The sequence below is a fragment of the Mycteria americana genome, chromosome 4 (assembly GCF_035582795.1).
Source record: "Mycteria americana isolate JAX WOST 10 ecotype Jacksonville Zoo and Gardens chromosome 4, USCA_MyAme_1.0, whole genome shotgun sequence".
NCBI classification, from domain to species: domain Eukaryota; kingdom Metazoa; phylum Chordata; class Aves; order Ciconiiformes; family Ciconiidae; genus Mycteria; species Mycteria americana.
This window is the reverse complement of record NC_134368.1, coordinates 86,616,449-86,641,291: the sequence shown is the minus strand read 5'-3', so window position 1 is coordinate 86,641,291 and position 24,843 is coordinate 86,616,449. Positions and strand designations below refer to the sequence as shown.

General features: G+C 39.6%; 1 protein-coding gene across 3 annotated transcripts; it reads left to right on the top strand.

Annotated features, from left to right (window-relative positions):
* Positions 1–1,064: 1,064 nt before the first annotated feature.
* METTL14 (methyltransferase 14, N6-adenosine-methyltransferase non-catalytic subunit) lies at positions 1,065–24,843 on the top strand. Of its 3 annotated transcripts, none has more exons than XM_075501190.1 (11): positions 1,065–2,169; positions 2,588–2,676; positions 3,395–3,482; positions 8,222–8,302; positions 8,710–8,797; positions 11,391–11,481; positions 13,119–13,260; positions 16,244–16,336; positions 17,794–17,910; positions 20,592–20,802; positions 23,322–24,843. In XM_075501190.1, the coding sequence occupies exons 1-11, from the start codon at positions 1,984–1,986 to the stop codon at positions 23,561–23,563; spliced, it is 1,428 nt and encodes a 475-aa protein (XP_075357305.1). In that variant the 5' UTR covers positions 1,065–1,983; the 3' UTR covers positions 23,564–24,843. The 3 variants fall into 3 exon arrangements, with proteins under 3 accessions (XP_075357305.1, XP_075357306.1, XP_075357304.1); XM_075501189.1 differs by having other exon boundaries at positions 1,075–2,169; positions 23,250–24,843; XM_075501191.1 differs by lacking the exon at positions 16,244–16,336 and having other exon boundaries at positions 1,069–2,169; positions 23,250–24,843.

Genomic DNA, 24,843 nt, shown 5'->3' with positions numbered 1-24,843 from the left:
GATATGAGGCTGGATTAGAGAATTCCATTCTTTTTTGATGATTCCATAAGGTTCAAGGCCACAGAAAATCATGATGTAATCAAAACACCAATATCAGTTATCAAACCCAAACCTATAGATTGGATTATGGTACAGTATATGTGCGTGTGTAGCTCTTGACTCCAGACCGGCAGAATTTGGCCTGATACTTAACAGAAAAAACTGACCACAGACTGCATACAAGGCTCAGAGAGCCAAAACCACAGCATACACAGAGAAGAAGAAAGGCAAGGAGCACTCTGCAAAAATACAAACTTTTTGTTTTGAAACAGTGTATGTATATAGCGTAACATCTTTCATAGCCATTTGTCTTTGTGAAGATTAGCTCGTCTTAGCAACCAGTTCTAAAAATGGAGCGCAGGCTCACACGAACTTCATCATATCACATCCAAGAGGAAGTGATTTTGTTACTGTGCAGGGACTTCTACTGTATTCATTACAGCCAACAATATCAAAGTAGTATGAGATAGCATTTCTTTTTCCATAACATTTCCATAGATAGGACAGTATAACTAGTAATGTACTCCCTAAGGAGATAAAACATCACCTCTTGGTGTTTTGGGTTTTTAACATTTAAAAGCTCCATCATTTTTCTAGGATGTCCTGTCACTGAGAAATGTGAGTACCTGGAAGTAGTTTCTTTCTGCATTAGTTTGCACTGCTCTAATTTCCTTCTCTTCACGCATCTTTCTCAGTTTTAAGTTTGACCTGCATAATGTCATTGACATGTATACCATATATACCACATTAAAAAAAAAAGAGAAGAACAGCTTGTATGACAAAAGCGTGATGGTATCTGGCACTAAGATACCAGCAGAGGAACACCATGCTCCATATAACAGAGCGCGGAATGTCACTTTTCAGCTTCAGCTCTTGCTGTCCACATCTCGGGGTCTGACAATTACAGGAAAAATTGGTCTGTTTCAGGCGAGCAAACATTAGCATTAATTATAACTGCTGAGCTAATTTGTGATGTTTCTTTACTCTTTTGTCAAGTTTCCTTTTGTGAGATGCTAGGAACTGAAGTTTATTGCACAACTTTTGAATCCAGACTGCAGGCCTTTATTTCAATCTTCATTCTTGTTGCAGTATGAATAGCTGTCAGAATGAAAATCAGCATGCAATATAAATTACATACATTCAAAGACAGACAATAAAATATGAAGGGAAGAAGGAAGCAGGAAAGACACCAAAAATCAGATGAAAAATGCTTTAAAGATTTTGCAAAACTCCCTCAAGCCGCAACTTTTTAAACAATCAGAAAGATGTAGGCAAAACATAAAGGTTAACCTACAAATAACTACATTGGAGATTGAGATTGGTTATAAAGGATGTACTAGGGCGAGACGTGTAGGAGAGCAGTAGCATTCTGGCCTCAGGAGAGAATGGCAAAGAAAAAAACATGGCATGCAAAACCAAGATACAGGCCCCCAAAATGCAGCAAATTGCAGTAAGCTGTCACAGCTGTGAAACACCCTGGGGAATACACCTGGTGAAAAGAGCTCGACAAAGATCTGACACAGCTGGGTGCCTGGAGTACGTGATGAAACTTATATTGCAATGGTGGACTGAAAATGAATTTAACATCTGTACTTGGAAAACACTTAAACTACATTCAAACAGGCAAGTAGTCTGCTCAGTGACTCCTGAGGAGCCTGGAGATCGGATTGCCGTCGGTGTGGAGGAACCGTTACACCTTCGAACCGGTTAATCTGCAGGTCAGAGCTAGCCTGGCTTGAGCTCGACCGCCACGTTCCACCCGGGCCGCCTCCAAGCACGGCAAGCCGTCGCTGCGGAGGGGAAGGCTGCCTCTGGGGCGCCGGCGCCGGCCCGCGGGGCGACCCCGCCGCTGCCCCAGCCGAGCGGTGCCGAGCAGGGCCGCGGTGCGGTGGGCAGCCCCGATCCCCGCCCGACCCGGCCCGACCGCCGCGGCCCCCAGCCAACATGGCTGCCGCCACCGGCGCGTCACGCGGCCGCCGCAGCCGCCCGATTGGAAGAGGTGACGGAAGTGACGCGCCGGCGGGAGCCCGGCGAAGTGGGGTGGCGGCTGCCGGCTGCGCGGCGATGAACAGCCGCCTGCAGGAGATCCGGGAGCGGCAGAAGCTTCGGCGGCAGCTCTTGGCGCAGCAGGTAGCGGGCGGGGGCGGCCGGGCCGGGGCACGCCGGTGGGCGCTCGAGCGCCTGGGCCCCGCCCTTTCCCCGCAGGGAGGGGGCAGCGGGCGCGCGCCGCCTCAGGTGCGAGGGCTCTGGTAACGGCGGGCGGGGGGCGGATGGGCGCTGTTGGCGGCCGCTCGTCGGTAACGCCGGGGAGCGGTCCTGCCGCTGGCCCCGGGCGCTCGGCGGGAAGCGGCGAGCCCCTGGGGGCCGCTCGGTTTGGCCCTGTAGTCCCGGTGGGGGAAGTGGTGGCTGCCTGGGCCTGCGGGCCGGCCTGGCTGGTAGGAGGGTGTGTGGGGTTTAAAGAGCGGCCCTTTGGCTTCCTGAGTGCTAGTGCTTGGGTTTCCTTGGTCAGTGGTAACTGTGGCTTGAATTTGTCTTGGCCGGCGTTCAGTTAGGAGCTGAGAACGCGGACAGCATCGGGGCCGTGCTGAACAGCAAAGATGACCAGCGGGAGATCGCGGAAACGAGAGAAACCTGCAGGTCGGTATCGGGGCACAATTCCTGTGAGAAATCAGGCGGCTTAATAGTAATACAAGCCTTGGAAATAGGATGAAATTGTGCTCCAAAGAGCAGAATAAAATCTTAGCGTTTATTTAAAAACATACAATTCAGTGAAAGAAAATGCTTTAATTACTCAAAGCTGCACTTTGAGTAAGGTGAGTAGGGTTTAGTCATCCACTTCTAACAGCAGTTTGGAAATCAAGGCTAACTGTTGCTTCCTATGTTAAAAAGCAACTGTGGAGCAAAACCGAGGTGTGAGTTCAGAGTATGCCACCTGCATTGTTCTAGAGCCTCTATGCTTTCGCTGAGAGCAGTTACAGGGCAATTTAGTTTAAAAGTTCTTATGGAACAACAGATGTGTCTAGGACAGAGTAGCTGGTGCTTATTAATTCTCACGTGTAACAGTAATTTTCTTGTGTGAGCGGGCTTGATTTTGTAGATGTACTGGTTTGGTTAAAATAAGCTGTACCTTGTAGAACAGAAAAATGAGGAAGCGAGATACCTGTTTTCAGGAGTCCTGTCCTTAAGAAGTTGTGCTGGTCTCAAACGTCCTGAGAGAGGAACACCTTCACATATACAAAGTTTCAAACTTGTAACAGAAACATGTAATCAAGGCAGGCTGTCAGAGATTTCTGAAACTTCTCTCTGGAGAGAGAACCTGTTTTATATGAGGATTTTTTTGTGTGTGTGTTTATAGGGCTGCTTATGATACTTCTGCACCAAATGCAAAACGGAAATACCCAGATGAGGGAGAAGCTGATGAGGAAGAGATTGAAGAATATAAGGTATGAAAAAAAGGAAAAAGTTACTTTTCTTTGGTGTTCATGTGTCTCTGAGTGACTTATAAAATATGTGTGTGTGCATATAAATAAAAATAAATGCAATGTGTATAGATACTTTAAAATCTATGTCCCTCAGTGGCATCTCCCTTCATGTCTTCCACTGCAGAGATCTAAGAGAGGGGCATAGATGCTAAGTGGTTCTCTTCAGACGTGGCTTAGGTGCGTTGAACTGTACACGCACCAGAACCCAATGTTTGGAGGCTTAATTTAGTGCTGCTCCTAGGAGGTGGTAGGCTTAGGTGATAGTGCCCATGGGGAATGGCAGTGTGCCATGGCTGGCTGTCTTGTGTGGGAAGAAGTCGTAGAATGTGTGTGTGCTTGGATACACACACAAAAAAAATCTTGACCAGAATGTCTTTGTGTCAGAAGAAAAGCATTTAGCAAGAGGCACAGGCAGTTGGATGAGATACAGGGAGACTGAGGGTGTCTTCCAACCTGCCTGGTAAGTGCCAGAGAATGCAGTTCTGGATGAGTGGAAGAAATAAGGGATTCTAAGGGAACGGAAGCAAGATGCTTTGTTTGGGATATGCTTTAAGTATCAAAAATATCCAGGGAAAGTTCAGTTTAAAAAAAAAAACCCAAAACAAAACGCCTCCATGGCCATTGAAGAATGAGTGGTTGTCAAGCTCTCCTGCCCTTCATTTTTCAAATGCTTATCCAAGAGCTATTTGACAGCTTTCTTGTTTCACATCTAATGTCATGTTTTGGCTAAGATGAGTGGTAGAGAAAGGAGGTTAAATAAAGGCATGATTATGATGCAGCTGTCTTTCTGATTTGCTTTGTGATCTTGTTGCAGCATATATCCTCCCTCTCCCTTTTTTTCTTGTCCTAATAACCGTGCTTCTGTGGTTAAGTAGAATCAAGGTCAGTGCATTTATGAAATAATGCAGCGTCTGCTGTTCTCTTGGATACATAAAAAATAGTCATTTTTTAAATATGAGGCCTTGGTAGGGTTACATTTGTGTTCAGTTTATAAATCTTTCTGTAATAATGTCTATTTTACTTTTATCTTACTAAAACAAAGAGTTAATTGGACATTTTTTGATCACTAATTTTTAAAGTCTGTAAAAGAATGTCTGTAAGTGGACAGACATTCTTTTTAACATGCTAAGCGTTACTCTGTACATCTTGTTTAGCAAACCAGTAAGGTCACCATCTCAAAGAAGGGGTTTACAGAGTACATGCTCTGTTTGTGAAGTGGGGTTTTTATGTTCACATTAGTGATTGGTTCATATTAGTTTATTTTACTCCTTCACCAAGTATGTGGTTAAACAACAAATTTTTTTTTCTGTGAAATATATGTGTATAAGTCACTTCAGCTGGCAAAGCACCTGAATCTTATAATTAACGTTTTCTTCATTAGCATGGAGAAGACTTACCCGGAGGTGGGCTGTAACCATTGCAAGTGGCCAGACTCTTGCTCTATTGTTGAAATTGAAGAATATTTTAATAATACTAGCTCGGACCAACTTCAGTAGAGCAGAGGAATAGATTTAAGAAACTTGAAACCCCCAAGTAGAACGTCTGTAGTGGAGTCATCAGCTGTTTTCTGCAGACATTGCTAATTCCCTATTGGCAAGGAGATAAAAACTTAGTAAAATCCTGTCTGTATTTATGTAACTTTTTCATTTGGACTTTAAGCCTGTTTAAATTGAGTCTTGTAATATGAACTGATACAAGAATTTAGATCCTTATGGTATCAAGCCCTATTGGCCCTAATACTCCTTAGACAAAAGTAATAATAGACTTAACTATTAGTGTTACAGACAAATAGTGCAAGTTTGTCTGTTTTGTTAGGAAAGTTAGAGGTAAGTCTTTCTGATGTGAAGTGACTCGTGTCTCTCAAACCTTGACTTGCAGTGTTGGGTTCTATGTGATGGTATTAGTTAATCCTTCTGAAGTGGTTTAAAATTTTTGTGCCCTGACTTCAGATTTGGTGGAAATGAATGCGTCCTCAAACCTCAACTGCTCTAGCTGGAGCCCGAGCATCTAGGTGTAATTGCTGGTGAAGATGGCTTACTGTGAAGATACAACGTTGTTGTTACTGCGATGCGGTGTAATGGCGCAAGGTCTGCATCTGTGTGTGGATGTGGGCATGAAGCCTTTAAACAAATGTAGTTGGGTATTTTAGAGGATTTCTGTCAGCTTCTAGCGTTCCAAATGGAAGGTGAAGTGAGCTGATGATGCCTAAATACCTTATGCTGATGTTCTGAGAGAAGGCTGAACAGTGACGTTGACTTTTTCATTATAAGGGGGAAGTGTGAGAGCAGTTTTTGAGATGAAAGATGTCTGTTAATCTGTCAGCCGTTTAGGAACATCTGATGCAAAAAAAGGTGGTGTTTTTTATTTTTTTTGTTTTGGGCTTTTGTTTGGAGATTTATAAGTTTATAGTGGTGGTTCTTAATAAGCAACAGGCTGATATGAAAATAAAGGGCAGCAAGGCTGTTTGATAAGCTTCCCACTGGCAGCTTGACTTCTGTCTTGAAGCCTTACTCTGCATTGCAAACCGTAGAGGTGTGAGATATGGGAAGAGATGCATTATTGGCAAAAACTAATAATGAATATTTTAAGGTCAGAAAGTTGAATTGTGGTTCTAAAGAACTTCTACAATACTCTTGTTCTTGTGGAACTGTAACAGTTGTACTAGGGTTAGTTGAGCTCCCTGGTCTATTTGGAAGTGACAGAATGGGACTAGACTACCTGTTGCCACTCCCAGGCTTTTCATAGCCTTCTGGGAGTTGTGATTGTTGCTCCACCTCTCCCCTTCCCCAGGTGAATTTACTCAATTGTTTGAACCTGTATAAATGTCTGGTATCAACAGTGTTTTGTGGCAAAGTGTTCTGGAGTTTTAAGTTTGTATGAAGTACAAAAATACCTGTGGTTCAAATTTGCTGTCTGCCAGCCTAATGTGCCCTGTTTCACTTTGTTTCTGCCACCTTGGAATGCTTCCATGCCATTCTTGGTTGAACCATCATAATTGCTTAATGTATCTCTAGTCATTTGAAAAAACTATATGCTTGAATATTGTGAGTAGTTTTTGTTTCCCTAACTCAGCAACAATATACCAGATTTGGAAAACAAGGATGATTAATGTACAGGAACCTAGTATCTTGTATTATTGTTAATGTCATTCTGTCTCTGTTTTGACTGTGTCCTTTTCCCTTTGAAAGTTGATGGTGTGGGCTTTTTGCGGCCACAAGACTTTTTTTTTTTTTTTAAATCACTTGTGAAAGCATAAAGAGAACTGGGATGACTCAGAAGTAGGTATCTAACAAGTGCTTACCATCAGAAGGCTACGATTTAGAGGAAGATGGAAGAGGGGAAACAGGTGTAAGCTTATGATGGCATAAGCAGTTTTTAGTAAAACTCAAGCTTTCAGCTTTTTTTTGCCTGAATGATACTTGCTGCTGCTTGTCTGCTATTCATTCCTTTTCCTTGTAAATACTGTTGCTGTTTCTGATAGTAATCTTTCTCTTTTGGGTCTGGTTAAACAAACAAACAAAGCCTGTATCTCTAAGTTCTTCACCTGAATAATGGGGAGGGGGAATCTATGCCCTATTAATCACAGCAGGCATTTGAGAAGTTGGTTCAAAGCTCCAATTTGGAAAGAGCACAGAGCTTATTTTAAGATTTCAACAGCTAGAGGGATCAAAATAGGGAGAACACTTAATTTTTCATTTGGCATTCAGACAGCTTATGTAGCATAGGGTAAATGCAGCAGTAGTAATAGCCTCTTCTCTGCATATTTTGACTTAAGATGTGTGTTGCGGGGGAGAAGTTGAGTTCTTTTCTATGAGAAATCTGGTTCTCCATCTTTCCTTTTATTTCAGTGTGTTAAAACGTCTTTTTTAAAAATATTTCAGCCTTGAGACTGCTTTTCTCCTCACATGAAGCACTATATTAAAGATTAAGATTTCCGTTGTAATCAGTAATGTATGAAAGAGCATATGCATCCTACTAAAATATGGTAAATGATATTATTTAGAGGTTCTTCAGTTTTATTTATATGTAATATATATACTGGGTTGTTTCAGGATCATGGGAAAATAGAAAGTGATATGAAGAAGCGAGTCTCTTTTTTGTTTCTGTTCTCTTGGAGTTCTATGTTGGATGTTCAGAGTATGTCAGCATGACAGATCTCTGAATTCCAGAAATCTGATGAATGAACAGGTGTTAACACACTAACTGGGGGAAAAATTGCAATACAATTCCTTTTCTGTAAATTTTGAGACTACAAAATGGGAATTTTCAAGTTACTTTTAAGGCCAGTCCAAATGAAATACTGGCTTGTACCATGTGCTGTTTCTGTGAAGTGTGGATTTCAACAGATTTATATAGAGAAGGTGGTTTCCGCTGCTAAGGTTGGAACATAAGAGATGATTGAGTGGATATAAATGTTCAAAGGTTCTACTACAGAAGAACTTCAATAAAATATATCATTTGCTTTAGTTCAAGGAGTGAAATTTTTGGGGGACAAAAATTAAAAGTTCGACACAAAGGCCGACCTTTTTGGGAATAGGTAATTTCCCCCCCCCCAAACTGGACTTGGAACCATTCATGATCTACTGTTTTAGGAGACTTCTGTTTGTAGTCAGCCCACTTCTTTCCTCAAGAAGCAGAATCATAATGAGGAGAGAAACAGCATGATCTTGCATGCTTGTAATATCTGCTTGTTTTCCAAGGATGAAGTAGAGCTGCAGCAAGATGAAGAGAACCTGCCCTATGAAGAAGAGATTTACAAAGATTCCAGTACCTTCCTTAAGGTGAGCTGCTTTTGCAATTAGAAGTCTAGTCAGAGCTGGCATAGTTGTGTTAAACGATTTCTGCAATTGATAGTATTTGAAATACAGCTTTAAAGGCTGAACTAATTGACTGGAATTCACAAGTATGGAAGTTTCCTGTGAAAGGTATGACTGTAACTAGTGCCTACTGACTAAAGCTGATCTGACTAAAGATCTGGGTCAGCCTGCAATGAGCCATAGTAATGGTGGGCACGATTTGGAACTAAAAACACAATGACGGTCTTGACAAGTTTAGCTTGTAAAGACATGTTGAAAAGGGGAAAAAAAAAAAAATCAGTTACTTACTCATCAGACTAACACATGCAGTGTGTGTGTGTATGTCCAGTTATCTCCCCGTTGCTCTCGCTGAACTCCCTTTTGTTCTCTAGGGTACTCAGAGCTTAAATCCACACAACGATTACTGCCAACACTTTGTGGATACAGGACACAGACCCCAGAACTTCATCAGAGATGTTGGTATGTCATATAGTCAGTAGCTGTTTGAAGAGAACTCATTTTATTCGATAGCGCTTCTTTTTCTTCTCTCCCCTTTTTAATTCCTTACAGTTACTGGGAAATGTAAATATGCGTATACATCATAGTTTTGTCTCTCTGTGTGAATACACATCAATATATAAATTTATATGAATGATTTTATTTTTAACCAGTTAGGAGATGATTATTACCAAGGCTCTTCTTACTTTTGGTTTTTTTTGAAAGTATTTAAGCAGGAAGATTTTTTTAAAACTAAGCTCTTCCTGTTCCAGAAAGTAGATGAGTCTAGTGAGTAGATCTTGAAACCTTTGGAAATTTGAATAACTGACAGTTCAACTGTTTCCTGGACTGTATAGCCTCCAGGAATGCATGTAGCATGTAAAATATGGAAAATACTTATATTTAAGTCAGTAAGCAATATGGATAATATTTACCAGCTAAATTATGTAACTGCTGACAACTCATTAGAAGGCCCAACATATTATTGAGTTTAGACAATGTTATTTTTTACAATCATCCAGCCATCACTGAACTTGTTATTGAAATCTTACTTTATTAGGCCTGAATTTGATCTTTCTAAAACTAAGGTACCGTTTGGTCCTGTTTCCCAGAATGGGTGCCTGGTAGTTATTTCATTTAAAAAAAAGCGGGACACCTCTCTGCAGTTTTCTGCAACAGTTCTCTGTATTTTACCAAGTTTGTCAGGGTAAGTGCAAGTGTGTTGCATTTATAGACACCAGCCCAAAGAGGTTTTGTTTGCATATTGAGGCAGTTAGTTTGTTTCTTCTCTATATTTTGTGAATGCTTCTGTGAAACACATCTGGATGTTTAGTATGAAAAACAGGCTGTTTTGACTCAGTTATGGCTTTATCTGAAAAGCATCTGGGCTTCACAGTTGTGTACTTGAAATAGTTATACACTGTTCGTTGAAATAAGATGAGCATGAAGAAATAGCAGCCCATGTTACTCACTCTGATGTTTCTGCTGCATAAAGAATCAGGAAGGGACAGGACAGATTGTTATACGAGTGTTAATATGGAAATGAATGTGTCAGCAGCAGTTAGTCTAGACCCTTTATTAGAGATGAGGTACGTCAGGTTGCATATTGGTTAGCATACATTTTCTACATGACAATCAAAACTCTGCTGAGGTGCTACTTTGTAATTGGACACAACCCTACAAAAAGCTGTAGGGAAGTAGTGGTTTCCAGAACACCCAGTTATATCTTTTTGATGTTGCTGTTGGAAGAGAGGGAGAGACCTGTGGGGTTTGTTTTGGTTTGTGGTTTTTGTTTGTTTGTTGGTTCGGTTTGTTTTTTTTTTCTTCTGGTGTTTGGTTTTTTTTTTTTTTTTTAACAACTGAAGTCATCTTGATTGAACATTCTTTTACGTCTGTTGCTTAGCTGCTGATAACTGGCTTCTGTTTCTGCTGGTTAGGGCTATTTGACTTGCACTGGCTGGAAGCAACACAGCAGTGGAAATCAGGAGAACACAGTGGTGTTTTTAAGATGTTATGTATTTAAGGAAAAGAATGAAAATAACTTTGGGGGTTTTTATACACATGTAATAAGAGATAATAAGGTTAGATACCAAGAACTTTGCTTTTACCAGTGCGATGCTAGGGTTGGGAGTTCAGAAGTTTGAATTAAAATAAGGAGAGGGATGAAGGGTTGTGGGGTTTGTGGGTTTGGGTGGGTTTTTTTTCCCCCCATGGATTAGGACCATTTAAAGTTGTACATTTAAATGAACATGAAGTTTTGTAAATAACTCCTACTAAAGCTGAACTGATACCGCTTGGGAGGCAGAAATGGTACCTTTTTGGTCTGTGGTGATGCTACTGCTAGCAATAACAAAAACATACTGTTTCTACTTACTTTTTTGAAGGGGGAATGTAATATACTGAAAAGTTTGCTTGGTTTTTGTTGGTTTTTTTTTTCTTTTTTAAAAAAGTTTGCTGCAGAAAACCTAATTAGGATTCTCCCTTTTGCGTTCTGTACATCTGAAATGTTTGAAAATTAACATCATAAAGCTAAGTCTAGGAACCCAATAAATAAATATACATGTATTCAAATCTTCATGACTGACACCAGAGTGCCAAATCTCAACATAAGGGTTGCCTAAGGGAACCACCCACACCCCAGTTGCTGCCTTAGAAATAGTCTTCAAAGGTTAAATAAGAGTATTCTGTAAATTAAAGTTCATTAGATCTTAATATAAACTTATGGTTGGGGGGATAACAAAATAACTTTCTGTCATAATTCTGGCACTTTTAGTTTAAATGAAAGATTGTTTCCTTCTGATAAAAGGAGTTGTGAACTCCTGATCACTGTAGTGCTCTAGAGAAGATTAGAGCATAGACACTGCATTCAGTAACAGCTGTAATTAACTGGGTGAAGGCAGGAGGCTTTTGTGAAGTACTGAACAAGAAACTGCTTTGAAGGGTTTGGTTTGTTCTATCAAAAATAAAAATGAGGCTAAGTATTAACATTTGGACCTATTCAGAATATTGGACAATGCTTAATTGATACAGATTTACTCTCTAAGTAGTTGTTAACTTCATGTTTTCTTCTTCTTAGGCTTAGCAGATAGGTTTGAAGAATATCCCAAACTTAGAGAGCTCATCAGATTGAAGGATGAGCTGATATCTAAATCTAACACTCCTCCCATGTAAGTGTTCTTGTGGAAAATGCCTTTCTTCTCTAGACCTGTTTGAAGTTAGCTGTCTGCTTTGCAAATCTCTATCTTTAGCACCTGCTCAGAATTTACATTTTCTATTTCTGTTTGTATATACAAATTAATCAATTGAAACTTCAGAAGAATAGAATCAGTTTAGTTTTGTTAGCTTAATCTAGATGTTTAATATAGTATATAAACTAGATTTTCTTTCCAGTGTGTGATTATTTATAGTATCTAAAGCTTTGGTTTTTAAGACCCAACTGTCAACTGGCTGCAGGCTTTAATTTGGGAACTAAAAGACCACCATATGATTGTGAATCTCATCATATCATGCAGTTTACAATAACAAGAAAAGCTTTAAAAAATTGGCCTCTTAATATAACCTTAGTTGTTCTTGTAACAGCTTTTTTGTATAATGTTCATCTGTTATCTTAGTATCCATTAATCAGATGTTACTTTGTAGTTTAAGACCAAAAAAAGTCTAGGCTGGCTGGAAGTCATTTGTCCTATTAACTTAGAATTACCTCTGAGTTTTTGCTGAATGTTAGACACAGTATAAGCATGCAGCATGTTACTCCCAGGAATGTGAACCTATCTGAATGTGAACCTAATGCTTTTAATATACTGTAGTCCTAATCTGTACTGAGTAAAATAGCATTATTTCATGATAGTCACATGAAAAACTCTGAAATAGTTGTCTGAACAACTGAGGTACAAACTGCAAAACTCAACTTGCTATTTTGAAGTTAGTTTAAGGCATTAAGCCTTAAAGCACAAAAGGGGGGGAAACAGTAATCAAATGCTGCCTTCCGATAACACCAAATACACTTATGGAATAATAATGTCTTCCAGACAGTTTCTTAGGAAGGGGGAGGTGGTGGTCCCTACTCAGCTTTTTAAAGGTTAGAGGTATTGAGGGCAGGGCAGTGTAATTTTTTTGGTAGTGATACAGCAGTGAGTGGTGGGCAGGTATGGAGGCCAGTCATAAGAGTGCGTTTGAGTGTGTAATAAAATAGATGCGTGTGGGAATTATACTTCTGTTATAGGGATAGATAAATACATTTCTACTATATGAGAAGTAACCACATTTCCAGTATTCAGAATCTTCTGAACATAATATGTAATAAATGGCAATTCTAAAAATATGCCACTTTCCTAAAAGTGCAGCAAAATAGCACTGCCTGTTAGCCAGGCAGTGAGTGATTGCTTCTTAAATGCTGATGTTTTCTCCTATATAGTCCATGGATGTATAGAAAGTTCAGTGATTCTGTACTAGATATTGTTGTACAGTCTGTGTGGGCATCTGTTTCCTGCTTGCTAAATTAGAATCTTAAAAACTGTTTATTGAGAGAAAGACTAGTGGTGGACTTGGTAGTCTTAGGTTTACGGTTGGACTTGATGATCTTAAAGGTCTTTTCCAACCTATACGATTCTGTGATGCAACAGCATCCAGCGTAGGTTAAGTGAGAATGCATTACGCATCTCCACTGGATTTAGTGTGTTTGAGCTGTATTAACTACACAGGAGACCCTACCCTTAACAGGCTGCACAGAAGTGCTGTGTAGAGGATAATTTTCAAACCACTGTTATAACTTGTCCAAGCAATCTGTCATCTTTTGTTTAAACAGGTACTTGCAAGCAGACTTGGAAGCTTTTGATATTAGGGAACTGAAGTCCAAATTTGATGTGATTCTCCTGGAGCCACCACTGGAAGAATATTACCGGGAGACTGGCATTACTGCCAATGAAAAATGCTGGACCTGGGATGATGTGAGTGTTTTTCTCGCTGTGCAAAGGATTTCATACATGTATTTAAGCAAATAGTTTGAGGATTTAATTTGGTATCAAAATGTTTGAGATGTGTTTTAAGGAAAAATGGCATATGGTTTGTTTTTTTTTTAAAGAAAAGTCTAGATTCTTATAAAAACTAAGTTTTATTGTATGCATGGCTACACTATTTATATTAAGACTTTTTTTTGAGGAATTTAATGAATTAAATATACCTTTTTGTTCTCCCTGAGCCTGGTTGAAAACTTAAATCTAGTAATAGTGGGTTTTCTCCCTAACCTCAAGTTCCATGAGTTTTCTTTTCTGTTTGTTTTTTGCTGTTGAAATTCAGAATATCCATTGTAAATATTCCCTTGTTTCTTGAAATTCTTGAAGAGATTTTTAACGTATGCTTTTTAATACACTGGTCTTCTAGTCAAAAGAGTGGATGAGTATGCTTCACTGACATACCTCCTTTCTCCAAAGTATTGATAGGGTAGGAAATTTTAACAGTCAAACCAACTATAATCCTGAGAAGCCTAACAAAATAGATAAACCTTACTTGTGGAATTTGTTTCTTGTGTTTATGTATTCCCTTACTGTTTAGTCATGTCAAAGGGTTTTTTTTGAAGCTGTGTTGATTTCTGACCCCTTTTTGGGAACAAGGAGAAACCTTAATATGCAAGATGTGATCATTTTCGAGATCAGTGTTGGTGGTCTTGTTTTATTGTGCTCTAGTAAACATTTAGAGATTGAGTTAGAGAAAAGATTTTAAGGTTCTTTCTGTAGTAATGCGTGTAGATGCTTGTAAAGAAGGAAACACTCAAGACATATTGATAAGTAACTCCATTCTGTATCTTTCCCTTTTCAATAAAGTCAGTTCTGGAAAAGCAAGGTGAGGGCTGGAGGCTATGAAGTGCTGGATGTCATCAAGCTTAACAATTTGATGGCACAAAGCCTGCTGCCAAGTTGCCCTGTCCTTCAAGATTGAACCAGAGAATTCCTTCACTTGGGCACTGAATAAAAAACTTGTAATGCTAATGTCAAATACCAATAAATTGGCTCTACTCTATGCATCTACACTTCACTCTTTTAAAAAGAACAACAGCAAACCCACAAAAACCCACAAACAAACAAAAACCCCCAAACATCCCCACCCTTACAACAAAACCAATTATCTGTAGTGGAGAGGAATAGCTGATTAAAAAATGTTTGCATAACCATGTCAGGAATTCTTAGGTTCAGGCATACGGTGGGAATATGCAACTAATAAATACCTATCATTTAGAGACCCTGTTTGAAAGGTATGCAGGACTATGTCTGCATTAGCAGCAAGTTTGTTGTAATATGAGTGTGTCGTGGTTTAACCCCAGCTGGCAACTAAGCCCCACCCAGCCACTCGCTCACTCCCCCCTGGTGGGATGGGGGAGAGAATCAGAAGGGTAAAAGTGGGTTGAGATGAAGACAGTTTAATGGGGAAAGCAAAAGCCGCGCATGCAAGCAAAGCAAAGCAAGGAATTCCTTCACTGCGGTGACTTGGGAAGACAAACGCCATCACTCTGAACGTCCCCCCTTCCTTCTTCTTCCCCAGCTTTATATACTGAGCATGAGGCCATATGGTATGGAATAGCCCTTTGGCCAGTTGGGGTCAGCTGTCCTGGCTGTGCCCCCTCCCAGCTTCTTCTGCACCTGGCAGAGCATGGGAAGCTGAAAAATCCTTGATTTAGTATAAGCACTGCATAGCAACAACTAAAACATCTCTGTATTACCAACACTGCTTCCAGCCCAAATCCAAAACACAGCCCCATACTAGCTACTATAAAGAAAATTAACTCTGTCCCAGCCACAACCAGTGCAGAGTGAATCAGTAGACTGAAGCAATTGTTACTGAGATTTTCTTTACCTGTGTTCTACGCAGTTTGGGGGAGGGGGATGATGGTGTTACTTTAAACTAGCTTTAGTTTGTCCTTAGGCTGAAACCTGCACATGCGTAACTTCAGAAGTGAATCAGTCAAACTAAAGGATCATGAGAACAAAATAAAATTCAATCCACCTTTAAGGAATGAATTTGACAAACGAAGGCATTCATGCCTGTGATAAGAGACTAGGTGACTACACGTTAAGGAATAGGTAGCTTCTGTGTTAGCCGTTCTGTTACATCAGGAAAAAATGGCGCCTGGCAGCATTGCCCAGGGAAAAAACACTGCGTCCCAACAGAAGAACTGGAAGTGTTGGAGGCAGGAGTCATCCTCTTAGTTGGGAGTTATATCCTCTTAGAATGGCTTCTACTGCATTATTTTTCTTCTCAATGGCACTGAATGAAGCTTGATTTGATGTGTTAGCAAGTTACAGATGAATCTTTTCAACTTGTAATGAGTAACAGATGCTTTGCATCTGAAGTTATTTCATCCTGAATGTTACTCATTTGTCATTGTTGAACCACTGTCCTGATAAATTCTTGCTGCTTTTTCCCTGAAAGTGAAAATGGAGAGAATGTCTTTCTATATAGTAATAGGAATTAAGCTGTTTTTTTTATAATGTGTCTTCACAAGCTTCCCATAAGTAACTCCAGGGCTGAAAAGAAACAGAGCACTATTGTTCTGTTACTAAATCTTTTTGCTATCAACGGAATGATAAAAGGAAGCAGAGGTTTAGGGGGGAAAAAAAATCATGTGGGTTGTATTAGTCTTTTAAGTCTAGAATTTTCTATACGGATAGAATTTATGTTAAAAAGAATAATTAAGCTGGTCATCAGCTATGTTGAAAACATGCACTTGTGTACTGATAAGGTAACTTTTACAACATACTTTCTGGAAAACAATTTTAAGAGGATGGCCGTGAATGGTATACAGACTAACATCTTTAATAAAAGTGCTTCCTGATGGTTTCTGTGATAATGCTTCAACGCTTATTAAGTGTTCTTCCTGATATAATTGGTGATTTATATTTAATTCAGAAACACTTTTATTACTATTATTATTATTAGATCATGAAATTGGAAATTGAAGAAATTGCAGCCCCAAGGTCATTTGTGTTTCTATGGTGCGGTTCAGGCGAGGGTCTGGATCTTGGCCGAGTGGTAAGATGATGTTTTAATTCAATTTATCAGGGACAGGCTTAAGAGTTTATTTTTATCGTTGACTTTTTCTGTATAGAATTCTGAACTGTAACTGCTGTGAGATGTTTTGTTACTGTGGGAGAGGATATATAATTTTAAGTGGATTAAATAAATTTAAGTGTATCTGGCATTAACTCCTTGGATACTGTTATTTTCCAGATGAGTCGCTGTGACTGTGTGAGGAAGCATAATTCTATAGGGTCTAGAAAGCTGTACTGCTGTCTTGTTTTTGATGTATGCATTTTGCCATAGGAGCAGGCTGCCATGTTGAGTGCATTTACAACATTATATTTTTTTTAAAGAAGTCTTAATAGTTTTCTGCCAGAAATATTCATGCTAGTAGAAGGTGCTACTGTTTCATAAAGTGAGATGAAATTGTGTGTGCAGCACTACTTATTTTCAGAAAACACCTGGAGTTTAAGTGGGTTTGCTCTTGGTGAGCTCTACGAAGTTTTACTTCCTTATGAGATCTTGGAGTTTTAGAGTAATCTTTCTGTATGCCAGGGTAGCACTGCTTGTGTTGGGGATGGTGGAATAAGAATTTCCAGTCGGCTCTTGCTGTGCTGAAACATTCTTTGCTTAGTTTGAGCGGTGCTTTCTATTAAAACAATATGGCATTTGTTAAAGGACAACATGTGGTTACTAATCAGTTTGCTTTATCTGCTTTTCATTCTGAGGTTGGTTAAAGTAGTTATTTTGGATAGCTTGTTTTTAGTTGTAGACATGTTCGTAGTAGCTGGACAGTTCTCGAACATAGCGATAGCCAAATAAGCTTGAGTCCTTAATGCCCCATTTCCTCCCTTTCCAAGACTACACTTACAGGAGTTAAGGATTAAAAAGTCATGTAATTTTCTTTTTTTTGGTGTGGTTTGGGGGGTGTGTGTTGTTTTGGTTTTGGTTTTTTTTGTTTGTTTTTTTTTCTTTTACTGATATATGAAAAGCCACAAAATGGTAGTAAAGGCTTTTGGCTATTTATCTTCTAATTTATAAAATTTTATATTGATGTGAAAAACTACCGGAGTGCAGGTATTATTTGAGACAGGGCCAAGGTAGCTGATCACGATGTTGTTCAGGCTGGTTTTGATAAAATTTAAGTGTCGCTAGGTAAAAATGAGTGCAGAGTCCCATAGGGGATCTGTGCAGTGGTTAGATATTTAAAAAAAAAAAAAAAAAAAAGTGATACGTAAACAAGTCGATGTGCACATAAGCTTCTTTTTTCTTTTCTTTTTTTTTTTTTTGGGCAGCTTGACAAAACGTAGTGCAGTCATACCAGTAAACTAAGTGTTTCATTAATCTGTGACCAATTTCTGTTCCAGCTATGCTTTAAGAAAAGTCAAGTACCAGTATGAGTGTTCAGTTTAAGTTACTTAAGTTTTTGGCGTAGCGTGTGAACTGTTTTATCTGTCTATAATATTTAGTGTCTACGCAAATGGGGTTACAGAAGATGTGAGGACATTTGTTGGATTAAAACGAATAAGAACAATCCTGGGAAGACCAAGACTTTAGACCCTAAGGCTGTTTTCCAAAGAACCAAGGTAACAGGTTGGCTCAATTTCTGCTCTGTTCCCATTCTGTCCCTTCATGCTACTGAAACACCCAGTGCTCCACAGCAGCTGGTGACATGTTTTCAGGAAAGCAGACACAAGGACTTCAGCATTCTGTTCTGCAAAGTACATTCTATGGAAATAAACTTATTCATAGGATGAACTTCTGTCCCCTTCTTGACTTTAGTCAGTGTGAGGTGTAGAAGTTTCATCTACATTTAACACTGCTTGGTAAATTTCTGTTACAGTGCTGTAAATGTGATGCTCATTTTGAGCCATGTTGAAATGCAGGTAGCTGAGGAAGGTTCACAGATTGATGGAACAAGAATGAAATCCTGAGAGGGAGGATGGAAACTGAATAGAAAAATGTTACTGTAGGTTGTGATGGTTTTGACTTCTGGATTGTTTCGGTTATGGGTGAATGGTGAATAAGCAGTTAGTCTATTAGCAATACCTTTGTAAAACGCAAGCTCCTTTCCAGATTAGAGGAGAAAACTTGCTGGCAGAGGAACACGTTTTGAATGGGACTAAACTTAGCAGTAGAATTTGACTAAATTTAAAGTCAAAAGAAGTGTTTACAACTGTAGATTATAAATTGATGTAGTCATAAAAAATAACTCTGGAAGACTGGCTAATGGTTCTAAATACACACATGCAGGTATGTGCCCAGAGCTTGAACCAGATGGAGGACTGTTAGGGACCACAGCTCAGTCAGCATCTCCTGACTTCCTGAAGATGACTGTAATGCACAAGTGACAGAATCGGTCAGCTTGCTTTAAATTAAACAGTTTCTTAGGGATGTGTTGTGGAGGATGTGTATTGAAGAAGCTGCAGAGAAAAAAAGTATTCTGATTTAAGAGGCTCAAATGTATGTTATTAAAAAACTTAGACAAATGTAGATAGGATTAATAAAGAATTGTTTGGGGTATATGTGGGTGTAACTGTGGCAGTTTTATTGAATACAGAGAGTTGGCTGACAATTTAATAATTTAAAGTGTCATTAACCTCAGGACTCATTCCACATTCATTAATCATTCGTTAGTATTAAACACCCTCAACTCTGTCTCGGATTTGCCATTTTTAGGAGTATGAACTTCCCTTTAAGGTATCTGGAATCTTTCTTTGACTTGCATTTACATTAATCTGAAGTTTGTTTGAAAGTGGGTTTTATTAGTTCTAAATATTTATAAGTATAAATATTGTATGTTTATTGCATATAGTATTGCAACTATGTACAGCTCGCCCATGAGGGAGAGGTTAAAACTAACACAGGAGGATTTGGGAGGGACTTGATGTCTTTGTTTAATGGAGGAGAATAGTTTCTGGTATTAGAGAATTTCTCTGTTTATTGAACAAGGGTTGGGCTGAGGTCACTATTTATAATAAACATTGAAAATTGAGCTAGCTTATTCTGACTAAATAAATAGTCTGTTGTGCAAGATGTATTTACCAGTGATTACAACAGCAAATGCTATCCTATGATGTTTAGTTTAGGCATCTCTGTAGATGGCCGCTTTATGCTGTGCCACCTGCTGTAGAATCTAAGGTACTAATGAATGACGTTCCATGTGTTGCAAAAATAAAATGTTTAGGATAGTTCTTCTAAAGACTAGATTTACGAGGCTTTGCTTGATGGGTAATTTGCTTAGCAGTGTTGTGCCTTTTTTATTTAGTTGAATATAAGGTCCGAAAACCCTGTAGTTTGGGTGCAGTTGATCAACTGCATAGATTTGATAGGTCACCTATTCTGCCTTAGGTATTTATTCACTAACTCTTAAAACCCTTGCTAAAAATCTGGAAATTAGTTCATACTCATGTCTGCAAGTTTTTTTTAGTCATCTGGTGGCGCTTAGAGAATCGGTGTTTTATGATACTGGGGAAGATCACTCATCTGAGCTTAATATTTGCGGAAACAGAACTCTGAAATGAAATGACTATGCAGAACCTTCTTTTCATCCTGTACCAATTATGGTGATTCCTCATTCATAGATTCGACATACTAGTCACTTCAGTTGATCTATAATGTTTTAGAGGAAAGCAAAGCAATGCATCTTACAGTTCAAGAACATTTTTAGTGCTGATGGAGTTGACTGAGAGTGCATTGACAGTTTGATCGTGGTTTTACTTTTTTGATGCAGTGATAACCTCTAGAAAGGAATCTGAGGGTGAAGGCTGCTTTTGTAACAGAGGTACAATATGAAAAAGTACATCTTATTTTCACTGGCTGTTTTATGACTAAGAACTTTGAAAATTATTTGTATGAATAAAATTAGGATCAGAATGCTGATACAAGTATTAGTAATAATGAATGACTCTAACTTCCCATGTGGTGATTTCTCAGCCTTTCCAACTTAAAGCTCTAATTTTTCTGTAATTGACGAAGCTCAAGTATCTTATCTCAGCCTCTACTTGAGTTTTACCACTTTGTAGTGTTGTTCATCAAGCCAGATAGCTTAAACTACTCTCTGTGGTGTTTTCAAAAGGCTCTTTTGGTAGCTCCAGCTTGTTCTGTTCTTCTAGTTCATGCTTCAGACTTTTCTCGGTATTACAAGGGTAGGATCTGCTCTGCCTAGAATTTCCTTTTCTCTCCATTGTGCTCAAACCACAAACATGTGTGCTGTAGCAGTACGTGCGGCGTGTGACAGGTACTCTTCTGTGTTCTGTGCGCGTAGGAGCACTGCCTCATGGGCATTAAAGGAACTGTGCGTCGCAGTACGGATGGTGACTTCATCCATGCTAATGTTGACATTGACCTAATCATCACAGAAGAGCCTGAAATTGGCAACATAGAAAAACCTGTAGAGATTTTTCACATCATTGAGCATTTCTGCCTCGGACGACGACGTCTTCATCTTTTCGGAAGGGACAGTACAATTCGACCAGGTAGCTGTTATGTTTATTTTTGTCAAATAGTTAAATTTTAATTTACTGTAATAACCCTCTTCCACCATCTGAGGCCACTTGATGGGTTGTGATGGAAGCTGAGTCAATAATGGTTAGTCCTAATGCATGATTCTCAAGGAGATACATTTTTGGTTTATGTGAAGATCTGTCAGTCACAAAGCAGTGTTGTTTGGGAAGTCTATGACAACTACCAATTCTATCAACTTTTTCAGAAGAAGGTTTTTTTGTTAACCAATATTTTTGCCTGTTCATGTGTTTACACTTCGCAGAAGCACACTCTCTTCTTAAACTGATTTTAAATCACTATGAGCTTCGTGCTGGTCCTGTTGCCAGTATCTGAAGACCCAGTGTCTTACACTGGGTGCTGCATCTGGCATGATAAAAAAAAAAGCATAGAAATATATGGATCAGATTGAAGGTAACTACATTTTATTTGTTTTGATGGTCAGGCACTTCAGTTTATCATGCATAAGTGATGAAGGACTTTCACTGCGGGCGAATACAGACTAGAAGAATAAAATCTATTTTGACACCTTTTTAGGCTTTTGTATCAGTTGGCAATGACATTTCTGCCCTAAAGCCTAAGGTGAAATAGAAATCAACAGTCCTATTTCTTTCAGCTACCAATGAATGCTTGAACTGACAGACTTTATACCTCATGTTATGGGTAGTGCAGCCATACTTCACATTCTGATGGATACTGTGAGTGTTGATCTCTGAACAAGTTACGGTAACAGCATGCCCTTTTCAAAAATAAGCGTGGGGGGGATGCGAGTGGGGCAAATGCTATAGCTGCACTTGCTTTGGGTTCATTTAGCAGTTTTGTGTAATGCTGTTTTCCCCTGAATAGAGATTAATAGTTTGGATGACAGAGGAGAAATGGATACAAGTCCATCCAAGGCCTGGTTTGCTGCATGTGAATGCTAATGCTTATGATAGAAAAAATTGTTGCTTATTCTTTTACTGCAGTTGGAATAGGATGTATATCAATGTGTACGAGCTGCAAGTTACCTAAATAAATGTCAAGGTGGTGTTTCTCTCTTGCTCATGCGACTACGGAGTGGTGATTATTGGCCATTCCTATTCTCTGACTGGCCTTGGCTTGAATTTTAATGATGATGTCGGTCGTAATTCTGTTGGTTACTGGGGGGGGTGTGTGGAGGGGAGCTGTTTTGTTTTGTTTTGTAGAAAGACATCATTCAGGTATTATTTCAATGCTGTTGTAGGTGAATTCTTATATGTTAATGTCCCACAGGGTCATGTTAGTCTGATTCAACTTTTGCATTTTTAAATTTGGTGGTTACTGTGGAATTGCATTGCATGCTTTAAATCCTATACTTATCGCAGCAGTTAGGACACCTTTTTCCCTTTATTCTTCAGGAAGTTGGCAGAGCACAGTGTTTTTATCGAGTAGCGCTTTGAGTTTAGAATTACTGTTTATGAATCCTCACAGTGCTCTGTGAAGTATGAAAACCTAAACAAATAGACTCTGCCTTTTTTTTCTCACTCTTTTTTTAATGTGCAGGAAGCAAGGTAAATGTTATGTAAATTCCCAGGGTAAGAGAACAGTGTTAAAGAACTGATGATGGTGTTTTTTTATTCTTGTTTTCCTTATAAGCATGTTATTGAGATCACTGAACTACATTTTTCTTCATTAATATGTGATACAACTGAAAATTAAATTTTCACTGACATTTTTAAGTGGTCTGAGCCCCATTTTAAGAGCCCCATTTTAGGTCCGAACACTGCTTTAGCTCATAATATGAAGAAATAGGAACATGCTCGTTTTAAATGTCTGCCTGCCTTGATTCACTTGGTGGAGCTGAAAAGTATCCACTGAATGTTTGTGCATAAACAGGTTTATTTAACTCTTTAAGCCCTATTTTCCTGTCATGTGGGCTTCAACAGAATTGTTATTTTATTGTGTTTTCAGATGTGCGCTTCCAGTGTGCTGTGCTCTTGGCTGCACTGTCACAACTGCTTTCTGGAGACAAAATTACCTAATTCAAGTTTAAATGCCTTTTAAAAAGGCGGGGAGAAGAGGAAGAGGATGTTCTTTTTAATTTAGATGAATTTACTGATCTGGTTTATTCTGATCCCAGAGGGGCTGGAAAACATTGTTGTGGTGTAAGAACAAGTAGGAAGGAGGAGAAAGGGGTCTTGTGAAACCACAGCTTGAATGTTCCCTAGACATACGTAATTAAAAAAAAAGAAAATAAGCCCTTAGAAATAGCAAACTAAACTCTTAACTTCTCAACAGCTCTGGCTCTCCTAGAGGTGACCTTTTCATTCCGCTCAGTACAGGTGACGTGCAGATAAGTGTCCGTCCCCATCACTTGAGTGTTCACTTACTAGGAAAAAGGCCATAATGGCCTTGAAGGATGAAGTTTGTTCTTGCTTTTGTTGACTCTGGTTTTGTTCCCTAGGTTGGCTGACTGTAGGACCCACCCTCACAAACAGCAATTTCAATGCAGAAACGTATTCTTCATACTTCACAGCTCCAAATTCCCACCTGACCGGCTGTACCGAAGAGATTGAGAGACTTCGACCCAAGTCACCACCACCCAAGTCCAAGTCTGACCGGGGAGGTGGTGCTCCGAGGGGAGGAGGAAGAGGAGGGACTTCAGCAGGCCGAGGAGAGAGGGGCAGAGAGAGGAACAGAACTAACTTTCGGGGTGAGAGGGGTGGCTTCAGAGGGGGACGTGGAGGTACCCATAGAGGCGGCTTCCCCACCCGCTGATGGCTGCTAGGTAATTGCTTCTTTCCCCGGTCCTATGCCTCATCTCTGAATCTTTTTCTTAGTCTTACTTTTGCTCAAGTGAATTATTCTGGGGACTCCAGCTAGATGACTTTTGAAATTGGTTTTGGTGCAAGCAGTTACAGATAGTCTGCCTTCCAGTGACCGGCCTGGCACATCACCTCACCTGGCAGGCGGGGTCCTGCACCTGACAGTGCTAAACTCAGCCTCCTGACAGCTTCTGTCTGAGCAGAGAGCACCATCTCTTCAACCCATGGATAGGACTGAAGTGAAGATACTTGCTCTTCCCTTATGAAACTTGCAAGGTGTGAGCTTTTTATAACTGTCATTTTCTCCAAAACATGGATTCCTCTTCCTTCTTTGGAGGTTCAGGTTCAGACTGACTTGGATTAATATGATGGAATGGGCATGAAATGCAGTTCTGAATTGCATGGCCATAGCAGACTTACTCTCTTATTCATGGAAGAAGAAGTGCTGTGTCTATATTGACACCTGTTTTACCTTCTCTGAAACCAAGGAGCAAATTGAATAAATAGAATTCTATTTTTTCTTATTTGGTTTAAATTTCCCAAATTATTCCTGGGAATAGGGAACAAGGTGATTTTTCACTTGTGGGGTATGTGCACTCACTTTTCATGTCTGTAGCGGGGAGAGCGGTAATTCTGTGCAGTCGTGAGTTGTGCTTCATGGAAAGCAAGAAGTTGTGCATTTATATGCAGTCCAGAACTTCTACATAGGTCTGGATTGCTCCTCGAGTCGGGATTTTCACCCAGCGTCTGTTCCTAACAGCCTTGTTCTTTGGTAGGGCAAACCAGTTTTATTGCAGAGCAATTGCAATGTCAGCAGTAGAAAGACCTCGTTGGAGGTCGTGTTGGAAATGTGAGGCTCTGCTGTAAGAGCGAGTGCTTCCTGAAACTAATCACCTGGGTAACAAGGGCGCAGTAATGGAACTGAGTGTTTTGCTTTGCCTGTGGATGTTATGTGCTTTGGAAATAGGCTGTTGGTGCTCAGCTCCAGAGTACACAGGGTGAAATGAGAGCGATGCACTTTGGTATGTACCGTATTTGTTTTTAGCAAGACCACAACTCTGAACTTCTTGCTCAATACTTGGTAGACTGAACAAACCTGGCTGTTGAAGTCTCAAAGTCTTAGGTGTGGATTTTGGAAAACTGGCTTTTAAGTCTCATAATTTTTCTCTCTTGAAGCCTAGCTTTTAAATAACTGTCCTGTAAAGTAGTGGATTATTAAACTTGTTTATCAAA

Coding starts and splice junctions, on each gene's coding strand:
- METTL14 (XM_075501189.1), top strand. CDS start 1,984: ATGGCTGCCGCCACCGGCGCGTCACGCGGCCGCCGCAGCCGCCCGATT. Junction 11,482..13,118: donor AAATCTAACACTCCTCCCAT/GTAAGTGTTCTT, acceptor TTGTTTAAACAG/GTACTTGCAAGCAGACTTGG. Junction 13,261..16,243: donor AATGCTGGACCTGGGATGAT/GTGAGTGTTTTT, acceptor TATTATTATTAG/ATCATGAAATTGGAAATTGA.